At 49.3% G+C, this 11,991-nt stretch overlaps 1 protein-coding gene, 1 long non-coding RNA gene and 1 other non-coding gene across 4 annotated transcripts in view; 2 read left to right on the plus strand and 1 right to left on the minus strand.

The window, feature by feature from the left end:
- Ergic1 (endoplasmic reticulum-golgi intermediate compartment 1) overlaps window positions 1-3,696 on the minus strand; it is a 104,792-nt gene extending 101,096 nt beyond the window's left edge. Inside the window, exon 1 of one of the 2 annotated variants that reach the window (XM_087194830.1) lies at window positions 3,617-3,696. In XM_087194830.1, coding sequence (XP_087050956.1) covers window positions 3,617-3,681 — 65 coding nt within the window. In that variant the 5' untranslated portion in view covers window positions 3,682-3,696. Of the gene's footprint in view, window positions 1-2,521; window positions 2,674-3,616 lie in introns of those variants that run through there. The other variant, XM_004836374.4, reaches the window with a different exon arrangement.
- Window positions 1,748-6,553, plus strand: LOC106010787 (uncharacterized). The gene is made up of 2 exons (XR_001184512.3): window positions 1,748-2,280; window positions 5,859-6,553. It is a non-coding gene; the product is annotated as an uncharacterized LOC106010787 (long non-coding RNA).
- LOC147822948 (small nucleolar RNA SNORD16) lies at window positions 5,312-5,411 on the plus strand. Its single transcript, XR_015444926.1, has one exon. It is a non-coding gene; the product is annotated as a small nucleolar RNA SNORD16 (small nucleolar RNA).
- Window positions 6,554-11,991: the final 5,438 nt, after the last annotated feature.

Raw genomic sequence — 11,991 nt, forward strand, 5'->3', positions numbered from 1 at the left:
GGGGGTGAGGTGGGGAGTCCCAATCATAGTTTGCATTATGATTGCACGCCCCACCATACTTGAAAGATCTGACAGGGTGGTGGGGCCTTCCAAACTTTGCCTTTTCTCCCAAAGCAAAGGCTTTGGAGCTGATGGCCCCGAGTCCAATCCCAACCTCCCCAATTTGGGTGTTATATGGCCCAAGACAGAGCTTCCACTATGGAGTCTCCAAATTCTGGGATTTAGAATTAAGATTCAAAGCTCTTCTCTCAGGTGACAAGGGAATGGATGTCGATGCTTGTGCAATGATGGGTGCTCCCCCTGCACGCTGGCTGGCACCCTTCCCTTGGGAACCCCATCATGCTGTCCTCCCCTTTCTCCTGGGATGGATCATGTGCCACCCATCTCCCCATGATAGGTAGATGGCAGAGGGCTAAACATCGTGCAGACACCCAGGAAATCCTTGATGAGTGGACACTGAAGAGGAGGAAGGGATGTGAGGTCGGGGCATCACTTCCTCAGCACGAAGCCCTGGGCCTTGTGGTCAAGAGATCTTAAGAGTGCAGATTTGCTGGGCACACATGGCCCACTCTCCATTGTGCACAGGCAATGTGTTGAGTCCATTCTCACCATTCTGCAGTGAGCCCAAGCTCTCGAGGAACTTACTAACTTGCCTCCTTTAGCTGAAGCATGCTCAGGGAGCACCCGGACAGCTGCTGCTCAGGGCTGAGCCATGTCTCCTTTAACTAACAGTGCCTAACACAGAGCTGGCAACAGGCAGGATCATCCAAGGCCAAAGGCGAGAGCTAGCCCCTTCTGCTTCCGTTCCTTCACCTTACTTGACCTTCACACTTCCAACTGGGACCCAGGCTCACCTTCCCTGCAAGCACTGAGCAGGTCCGGGGCAAGACCCTCAGCCCTAGAGCCTCCACTTCTTCCTCTGTGCAATGAGGGTGGGGAGGGTGCAGAGTGAAAAGATTAAATGACCAGACATAGTGATTCCTCCAACAAAATCAAAATCACTGGAACTTACTGACTCACATGGGGAATCTATCGTTAGCCCAGGGAAGGGGAGACTTTGTGGAACCAGGAATCAGTGTGCTAACCATGGCTCTTATGGTGGGGACACTCACTTTTAGTGTCAGGAATGCCTCTGAATTCCATCAGTGGGGGTCCCCTTATTCATAACTGCCCTCAGTCTGCATTTGTCCCAGGGACCCTGGTACCAGCCTCAGACTGCCTGGAAGGAGCAGGAAGCTGGCAAATGTTTGCTAGATGGCATCGATGATCAGAACAGGCTGGAACAACACGTCAGGTGTTCAAGGTCTCAAGCTGACATCCTCTCTACACCTACACCCTAGCATGCCCCATGTCTTGGGGTCACAGCAGGAAAGGGACCTTTCTGGTTGGGCTGTCACATTATCCTGTCATTCACCCCTGTAAGAGGAGAGGGGGAAATTCCTCCTCTGATGGGGACAGCGGAATCTCTACTTTAGGGATGTGGAAAATACTTATGGAGAGGCCCCTCATCCAGTGATGCCTACTTCTAAGCTGCAAGCCATGCAAACGTGGTTAAGGTGTCTCGTGCATTCAGTCCTTGCAGGTGGGGAGGTTATTTTTAGTCCCAATTTGCAAGTGATGAAACTGAGAGGTCTCAGACACTTAACAGGCCAGCCAACTGTGAGTGGAAGTCTGAACATAGAGCCTTTGCCCTTCTAGAATATATCAAGTTGCTCTGTGAAGAGAGTTGAACCAGGTTCTTAACCCAGTTTCTCCTACAAAGCTCTACTGTTTTCCCAGCCTCAGCCAAGGGCATCCCCTTGGAGCTCCATACCTCAAGGGAACGTCTGGTGGAGACCCCCTCCTGGGAAGGCTTCCAGAACGCCTGGCCCAGCCCAACTGCGGACCAACAGTGGACCACGAGGCAGCTCGACCCCACAAAGGACCCATTGTGGGACTGCAGAAAGCTAAGACCAAACCCTGTTGGCCTCTCTGCAGAGCCCTGTCCAAGGCTCCCAGCGCCCCCCCCCCCTTCTGTAGTGCCCTCAGACCCAGAGGACAAGGACAAGGCCAGAGGCAGGGAGAGGAACACAGGCTACGTTAACCTGCAAGCCTCCAGCCGCTGCCAGAAAGGCTGGAGCTGCCAGCTCTGCTGCTCTGAGCGGTCAGGCGGGGTGGCTCAGCCTCACCTGTCAGCTGGTGTGGGGTCCGCTAAAGGAGGCTCGGGAGGGAGGAGGGGGTGCTGGTTGGTTCCCAACTGGAGGAAACCTGTTTCCCGTGCCGGGACGGAGGGAATGCAAGGTATCTGGGACGGCTGGGGCGGGGGCTCTGCAGAGTGGCGGTAGGTGGGTTGGTCTCCGGCTGCACGCCGGGGACCTTGCAGCTCTGACTTCCTGCAAGGCCGGGTCCCCGAAGGCCTCCCCAGACGTGCACCAGGCTGGGGGGCTGCATCTGCATGCAGGGCAGGAGGGGTCCGCGGCGGACCGGGTGTCCCCTTGGCCTGCGGAAGGGGCTCCCGGGTGACCGGGCTCGCGACACTCACCTCCTGAAATCAAAGGGCATCGTGCCGCCGCTGCCGCCGGGGTGTGAGCGCTGCGGGCCGGGGGGGCCGTGGCGCCGCGTGGGTCCGAGCCCGCTGCCAACGCCTGTTCGGCCTCCCCGCCCCCGCGCCTCCCCCAGCCACTCGCCACTCGCCTCAGGCGGCCGGGAAGTGACGCTCCGCGCAACCCATTGGGCGCCGCCGCAGCCCCCCGCCGCCCTCCGCCGCCCCTTCCGCTACCCGTTTAAAGGGGCCCGCGGGAGGCATCCGGAGGAGTAGGGCCTCGGGCCGAGCGATGGGGGCTTCCCTCAAGACTCCATCATTCGTTCCTTTAAGCCTCAGATTCGTTTTCTTTCTTTCTCTCTGGGTGGCCTCTGCCTCTTACCTATTTTTGCATTTGCAAAACAATTGCACTGAGGGAAGATGAAATGGATTGGTCCCAGTTTGGGCTGTGCATAGTGTCCAGCTCTGAGTACCGGCCTAATACTGGAGGGGGAGGGAGGGAGATCCATCCGACGTGGATCGTACACCAGACCCACCATCCACCCCTGCTGTGCCTCTCTGGGAAAATCACTGAGCATCTCTGAGGCCCCCACCCCTTTCCACTTCTGTAGAAAGGATGATGACACCTGCTCAAAGAGGTGTTTCCTGAGGGTCAAATGAGAAAACAGTGCACCTACTAAGGGCTCATCTGCCGGCCGGAAGCCGTTGTGGTTGGCGGACAGCTGTCTGCTCACATCTTTCACTTACGGTTCCCTCCAGCTGCGTTCCAGTGCCCACTCTGAGCTAGGGACACGCAGGGCTGTCCAGAGGTAGACTCTGCACTGTGACCTGGCCCAAGGCACAAGTGCCGATTGCCCTTCTCTCCCAACCTCAGTGCCTCAGAAATACAGAGCAGCTCCCTCTGTGATTGCTGGGTTGAGGGGAAGCAGTTGAACAGCAGGAAAAACTCATTGTGATCTGAACGTCCCCCAAGTCCCCCAGGTCCTGTCACTGGCCCCTTCTTTCAGGGCTGGAAGAAACCCAGAAAGGTGGAGGCTCACGTTCAAACAACTGGTCCAGCGGGCAGGTTCTTTGTCTACAGTAGAAGCCTCATACCTGTTCCTTGTGAGGACTGGAAGAGGGCAGCCCAGCAGGGGTGGGGTGGACAAACACTGCAGCATGCACCGAAGCCGACCAGTCACTTCTTCCCTTTGGCCTCCTCCATTCCCCTCTCTTCACTCACTCAACAGCAGCCTGATGCTCTTGGGAGCAAGCGAGGAAGAAATCTCAGCCAGAACTAGAAACTTAGTCCCCTCTTTCTAAAATGTGGTCCAAAGACCAGCTACTTGGGCATCATACCATAGAGCAGATTCTCATCCCCAGCCTTGACCTACTGAATTAGAGGTGCACTTGGCATGATCTCCAAATGCCTGACACAGAGTAAATGCTAGATAGGGTTGACTGGTGTGACTGTTTTTGCATGTGGTTGAAGTGCCCAGTTTTTGGCTGGACTTATGGGTGCTCAGAATAAAAGCTATCTTTCCCAGCTGCCCTGGCAGCTAAGTGTGACTGAGTTCTGGCCTTTGAGATATAAGGGGAAGTGTCATGAAGTGGCTTCAGGAATATGTACTTCTTCCCTCCGTGTCCCTTTCTCCATCTGGCTGCACAGAATGCCAATGTCACCATTCTGGGCCATGAGATCACACAGAGGACAAGATGGAAGGAGCCTGAGTCCCTGTCACTGAGTGGTACCATAGCTATCTAGACTTCTAGACAAACATCTGCCTTATTTAAGCTACTGTTATTTTGGATTTTCACTTATCCTTGAACCTATAGCTAATACTATAGGTTCAGAAAGTACCCACCCTAGTTAATTACTCAACTGCTAAAATACCACACATGGAATAAGCCAGTTCCCTATTATATGATCTTGGTGTAGGTTTCCTTGGGAGAACTTGGCATAATTTGTGATTAGATTATTGTTAAGTGGCTAGTACCTACTTCCCTGCCTTCAGTGGAAGCTCCCCGAGGGAGGGTGTGTGTCTGCTCATCCTCATATTCCCACACCCAGTCAGGGCCTGCTCATGGAGAGGGCACAATGACACATGTTGAAAGCAGAATGTTGGTGAGGCAGGCCTTTCCCTAGAACAGAGAGTATGGGGGCAGGGTGGACACATGAGCAAAGATCTCTGTGGGGACTGTTGAGGTCTGGTCCATCCCCCCAAGAGACAGTAAGGAATGGAGCTAAGGAAATCTGTTTTCATGCTGTCATGCATGGGAACACTCTGGACCCCTTTGAGCGGAGGAATGGTGCAATGACAGTTGAATTTCAGGACTCTGCAGTGGCCAGCCTCCAGGGGGCCTCACCTCTGGACATCCCCTTGCCCTTGGGCAATCACTTCCCACAATGAATAGGCTGACCTGTGTAACCACCAGGATATTGCAGAAATGACAGTGTGTGACTCCTCAAGCCAGGTCGCAAAAGACATTACGTCTTCTGTTTAGGCTCTCTTGCCTCATTTGTTTGGGGAGAAGCCCAACTGCCATGTCCTAAGTGTGCTTAAGCATGATTTTGGTAGAGGGGTTCATGAGGCAAGGCACTGAGGCCACTGGCCGTCAACCATGTGAGACAGCTACCTGGGAAGCACATCCTTAGCCCAGATTGAGTCCCCAAAGTTGCCCTGGATCCAGCTTACTGCAGCCTCATGAGAGACTCTGAGCTGAATCAGCTCAGCTGCTCTTAAATTCCTGACCCATAGAAATTGTAAATTAATAAATGTTTATTTTAAGCCACTAAACTACTAAGTTGTTTGCAATGATGTCAGAATTTTCATCTTATTCTGTTCCTGGCGACAGCGTACTGCTGTCAGGAAGCTGATACAGAAGGCTGATTAAAATTGCTAAAAAAAAAAACCCAAAAAACTGAACTACTAAGTTGTGGGTTAATCAGTCACATATCAGTTGCTTACTAACACAGACTCTATCCTTATTTTTTTTTCCCCTACTAACACCTTCTTCCTGTTTTCCTTCATCTCACTCCCAACTAGCCTGGGGATATAAGAGACTACTTTTCAGAAAACTCTCTGGCTGAGTGACCCAGACAAGTTGCTTAACTAGCTGTATTCTGGATATGAAATGAAGGATAAGAATACCTTGCCTGCGGCAGGTAGCCTCTGAGACTGCCCGATGACTCCATGTCCTGGTATTGATACCCTCTCATAATGCCCTCCTTGTGAGTGTGGGCTGAACCTATTGACTTGCTTCTATTGAGCAGAATGTGGTGGAATGATGGGCATGTTCCCTCTAAGATTGTATTATAAAGTCTGACTTCTGTCTTGTATACTCTGTCTTGGATCAGTCGCCCAGCAGGAGCAGCTGCCATGTGGTGAGGCCACTCTGGGAGAAGCCATGAGAGGGAGCTTGCAAGTGAATCTGCTGTGCCTGACAACAGCCAGAGGACTGCGCTTGGAAATGGGATGTACATAGCCCTGGTGGACAGCTTGATTGTGACCTCAGGGCACACTTTGGCCCAGAGGTGCTCAGCTGAACTGCGTCTGGATGCTGGGACATGTAAACGTCTGTTGTTTTAAGCCTCCAAGTTTGGGATAATTGCTGATGTGTCAAGAGGCAGCAACCACACTGCCCTAGAAGCTGGTTGTGAAGATTACATAGTATGCTTAATGCTTGATGCATAGTAGGTACTAATTAAAGCTTGCTGAATGAATCAATCAATAAATGAAACAATGTCCTACAATGTAGGAGATTTCCTGAATCCATGTGTTCAAGCCCTTCTACCCACTTCTGCCAAAAAACATCACTGAGAGTTGTTTAAAGCTGGAAAAATCTGGGTCAGATTTGTTTTCTGTTATGGGAGACTGGTTTCTGTTCCATGGGTATGACTGGCTTAGCCATGATCTGGATGAAGAGGGATTACAAAATAATAATCCTTTGTCAACTCAGAGACTGCTTGGGAACACTGGCCTTGTAATAAGCAGGTCTCTGAAGCTGTGACTCCCCTTCCTCGCTCTATTAAAGTCTCCTGACCAATCAGAAGACAGTCATTGATTCACTATACAATTATTCACTAAACACCTCATGGTGGGAAGTGCTGTGGACGTAGAAATAGATATGATAGAGCTCTGATTTTAAGAAACAGGAAAGGAGGTAAGCAAAGTGTGGTGCAAAATTCAGACAGGAGCACCAATGCCCAGTGCAGTTTTGTGTAGTGAGTTCAGGAAGCACCAAGGCCTGGGAGTGGGGTGGTGTGTGTGTGTGTGTGGCTAATTCCAGCCACGGAGACGAGTTAGTCTGCCCTCTTTCAGCTGAAAGTGATAGATATCATCTCAAAGCACTATCACGGGAAAGATAAAAAGGGAGCAGACAATAGATATGGATTTCAAGCACAGTGGAATCCAGATGCTTCAACAGTTGCATCAGAAATCTGTCCCTATCCCCCAGCTCATCTATTTCTTCTGGCCACATCTCAAGGTGGGCCTTCCCTCTATGCTGGCAGAATGTAGGTCCAGGCTCACGTTTCCCCACCCAGCAACTCCCGTAGATAAAGATCACCTATTTCTTAATACCTCTGACAAAGGCTCCTGGGCTGATCCTCAAGGCCTAGCTTAGGTCATAGCCTTGCACAGTGGCTCCAGGGAAATGGCCAGGTCTAGGCTGTCCACCAGCCCCTAGAGCCTGGGAGGGGTGGTCAGCCTCATCAGACATGCATAGGCTCAGACGGGAGAAGAGTGGTTCCTTCAGGTGGAGTCCAGGCAGAGAAGGCAGAACGAATATTGGAAGGCTAAATCATCAGGAGTTTGGGTCAGGAAATCAGAGAAGGGTTCCAGGAGGAGGATGAGTCTAAGCCAAGACACAAAGAACAAGTAGGAATTGGTCAGGGGGAGAGAGGCAGTGCATTTGTTATCTATTGCCATGTAAGAAATTACTCCAAACTTAAAACGTTAAAACAAAAAACATGCATTGTCTCAGTGTCTGAGGGTCAGAAATGTGGGAGCAGCTTAACCAGGTAGCTTTGGCTCAGTAAAGGCTGCTGTCTGAAGGCAGCTGGAGCTGCAGGATCCAGGCTCCCTCACACAGGTGGTTGGCTACAGGGTTTTGTTCTTCCCACATGGACTTCTCCATAGTGCTGCTCATGAGATCACACTTCCCTTAGTGTGAGTGCAGAGAGAAGTGAGAAAGAGAGAGAGAGAGAGAGAGAAAGAGAGAGAGAGAGAGAGAGAGAGAGATTTATAAAGTAGCCTCTAAAACCAAGGGACTGGCTCCACTGGATAAGGATTGAGGTAGGTGGGGTGAGGAGAGCATGATATGCCTAAGCTAACATGGATCGGTAGAGATAAGTAGGTGGAGGCTTATTGTAAAGACCGCTGTGTGCTGTGTTAAAGACGTTAAACTTTCTTCTATAGGCCATTAAGGCAATTAGATCCCCGAACATTTTAAGTCAAGGTGTATTATAGTGTTTTACTTTTGGAGTTTGAAGGAGCCCGAAAGCATAGCAATCCTTCCCCTGCCTGTGTTCTGAACAAATGTGACTTCTATTTGGAGGGCAGGTGGGGTGGGTTTGGGGGCCATTCCAGGGTTGGTGAACCCTGGAATTTGGCAGATAGATCACCAGGCACAGGAAGGGCAGAACAAAAGCACAGGCTCCCTGGAGAAGCCCAGGGGAGGCAGAGCAGAATGAAACTCCCTGCAGGCAGCCTCCTCCTAGAAGGAGGAAGAGAGAAAACCTGGGCTCTGTGTCTCAGACCTAATGCTGAACGCAGCAGTCAGAATGCACCAGTCTCCTTGGTGGGGTTCAGGGGGCGCCCCAGGAGTGGGGACACACACCTCCTCCCCAACAGTCTGCAGCTGTTAGAAGCTTGCCTCTGGTGGCCAGCATGGAGGCTGGGACTGTAGGGGAGACCACGCAGGAGGATGCTGCAGCCTCCAGGCAACAGACTGGAAGTGGGAGGCCATCTGGAGGAAGTTTCTGGGGCTCTTGGCAAGCTACTTAGAGTTCCAAGGGCCACAGGGCTGAAACATAAAGGCCAGGCAGGGAATTCCTCATCCCACTCAGTCTCTCCATCTCAACTCACAGCGACTCCACCAGGTTACAGATGCCTATTATCCTCACCGTCGTCCATGACCCTCTTTGTCTTCTCAGGGTCACTACAACAAGCACAGATGTAGACCTGAGGTTCAAGTTTATTGAACCTGTGGGTTGACATCCTTTTTCAATGCTCTGGAAAATTGTCACTTACCATATTTTCAAACATTACTACTGTCCCATTATTTTTCTTCCCTTGTTCTGTTTTTAATCTCTGTTAATTTTGCATAGTTTCTTTTGACCTATGAAGTGTGAAGGGAAAAAGAAGCCGTGTGCCTTTTCATTTTTAAAAATTTTTTTCGATAAAAGACACACTGCCTTTATTCTCCCTCAAACTATTCTTTCTTGCTTCAAACACACTTATCCCATCATTCTTGTCACTTTCCAAAGCAATTCTGGAAATCCTCTTTTGTGCGTGTCTTTAGTTGCGCTATCATGCCTGCCTTGATGTCCTCAATTGATTCAAAACAATTTACCTTTCAACATCATTTTGACTTTGGGGAAGATCCGGAAGTCACAGAGTGCCAGATCCAGTGATGAAGCTGCGTGAGGATACACAGTGTTTTTACAAGCCTGCCTTTCCATTGGATGGCACTCAACAGCAGCATTCACTGTATTTTTGATCATACCTTGAGAACACTCGTGAAAGAGGACTTCTAGAACTGCTTCGGAAAGTGACAAGAAGGATGAGATAAGTGTTTTTGAAGTAATGGCGAGTATTTTGAGGGAGATCAATGGCAATAAATCTCTCACTGTAATAAATTTTAAAAATTTAAACACTCACCACATTTTTTATCACCCATTGCATTTTCCAATCCTCAGTTTCTCTCTTTGGCTGTGCTTAATCCGCTGTTAAACCTGTCCTTTGAACTATTAATTTTAATGATTGTATTTTTCAATTTCTGAATTTGTGCTTGATTCTTTTTCAAATATTCTGTGTCACAGAGTCAGATACCTTCTCTGTGTGCCTCCTGAGCAACTCTGCTTCCCCACCCTTCCCTGTGGGCTGGGAGGCTGACCTGCTCAGAGAGACCCCTTATTCTCTGGCTGATTGCAGCCTATGGGGAGCCCCTGGGGTACGCTGAAAAGAGGAGAAGAGTGAAGTTTAGGTTTGTGTTCCCCAGAACCCCCCTCCAGTGTCACTAGGTTGCTTGTGTCTGTCGCTCAGTGGGCCTCCCAATTCCAACCAGGTGGCTTTCGCACTTTGTTCCACTCGCTGAGTTCAGGCAACTACTTCTCCCTGCCCTTTCAGGCCTAGGTATGGTGACAGCACTCACTGCCACTAGCTCCAGCTTCTCTCCTGTCATTTTCCTGCACTTTTCCATACTTTTGAAAAAGCACCCATTCATTAAATTCTTCTCTAACCACTAGCGAATGTCATCAGTTTCAGGTCAGGACTGGACACAATAAGCTCCTTTTTATGGTTTCTGGTTTCCTTACAGAATTTGCAGGTATGGCTTTGGATCTCTTCTATTTTTTTTTTTTGTGGTAGCAGGAATCGAACTCAGGACCTTGTGCTTGCAAGGCAGGCAACAGCACCGCTGAATTAAATCCCTGGCCCCTGGCTTTGGATCTTTTTGAATTTAGCAAGCATAATTACATTATAGTCTGTGCCTGATAATCACCGTGTCTGGAGGCCCAGAGGTCCACTTCTGCATGTTATCACTCATGGTACTTTTTCTCATTGTGAATATAGATATCTTTGATTATGTGGTGAATTATTGTGTTTGAATTTTAGTTTTTTGTTTTGTTTTTGAGATAGTGTCTCACTATGTAGTTCAGGGCGGCCTTGAACTCACTATGTAGTCCAGGCTACAGCAGTCCTCCTACCTCAGCCTCGGGAGTACTGGGATTACAGGTGTCCGCCACCAGGCCCAGCTGAATAATTGTGTTTGGAAAACGTATATATACAAATAATTTTATGAACTGCGGTAATTTTTGTTGTTGTTGTTGCTTTGCCAGGAATCTTGGGGCAAACAAGCATTCTAGAATCACTATTTCATGCTCAGAACTTGAGATTGACAAGGGCACATGGCTTGAAGCTATACTCAGTCTCTTTGGGGTTTAGTAGCTGTAATTCTCTCCTACTTCGAGGGTGCAGAGTTTTAGGGTACCAGCCTCTGCTATGGGGATTTCACCAGGTCACCAAACTGTGTCTGGTCCTGGACTCTTGATATTTGTCTCTCGGATCCTCAAAATGCATTCAGAGGCTGAGCCCTGCTGACCACCTCACACAGCTACTGCTGATCCACACTACCATCACCTCTCTCTTCGAGCCATTATCACTACTCAGTGGGTCTTCTGCTTTCATTTGTTTCACCTCCAGCCTATTCCCCATGCTGTAGCCAGAGCAGAACTTTTACCTACATCACACCAGGTCCCTCTTCTGCCTACAACACTCCTAGGGCTGCACATCTCATTCAGTAAAAGGCAGAGTCCTTGCAATGATCCACAGCCCACAGGGTCTGCTCCACTGCACATCTGACCTCCTTTCCTATACTCTCCCCTCGCTCACTCTGCTCCTGCTACAGTGGCTTTTCATCATTCCTTGAATGCCCCAGAAATGTTCCTGCCTCAAGACTTTGTCTAGCACCTTCTTCTCCCAGTCTTTGCTCAAATGTCTTCTTGGTAAGAATTTCTTAGCCTTCTATTTCAAACTACATTCCTCCCCCTACAATTCCAATCCCCTTTTACCCTACTCTTAACTTTTTTCACTATAGACATTATCTTCTAATTTTTTATTCATTTATTTCTCATTGATCTATTAGGTGTGTTGTCTCTCTTTCCCACAAGAACATCAGCTCTAAGATGACAAGAATTTTCTTTTTTTTTTCCTTGGTTCCAGAGATCAAACTCAGGACCTTGCACTTGCAAGGCAGGCGGCTGAACCACTGAGCTAAAAATGCCCAGCCCAACAGGAATTTTCTTGCTCTGTGTTTGGTTTTCTGTATCTAGAATACACACATAGAGGGTGATAAGTAAGTACTTATTGAGGGAAGGCAAGGAGTGTAAATCAGAATAAATAGATGCCAGGGTGGCAGGAAGTTGGCCTGAGTGGCCACTGTATTCAGGAAGGCCCCGACCAAGCAAGAGGCCTGGGTTGACAGGACACTGTCACACATGGGCACAGTGAACAACGAGAACAGTGTGTGCTGTGTAGTGAGAGGACACTGTCTGAGCCAGTTGCCCCTATGGCCACGGTGAACAAGAATTAGGTCAGATCACACACAAGAGAAAATGATGCATAGAGACACAGCAAACTTGAGATGTCTGAGGCTTCTGCTAGCGTAACATGGTTTACAGTGAACTTCGTTTTGAGTGAATAGAAATGGCACACTCTAAAATAATTTTTTTAAATGTAGTACAATAATACATAAACCAGTAACTTAGT

The sequence above is a fragment of the Heterocephalus glaber genome, unplaced genomic scaffold (genome assembly GCF_053883595.1).
Source record: "Heterocephalus glaber isolate CG9 unplaced genomic scaffold, H.glaber_assembly_v1.0 deba00001606, whole genome shotgun sequence".
NCBI classification, from domain to species: domain Eukaryota; kingdom Metazoa; phylum Chordata; class Mammalia; order Rodentia; family Bathyergidae; genus Heterocephalus; species Heterocephalus glaber.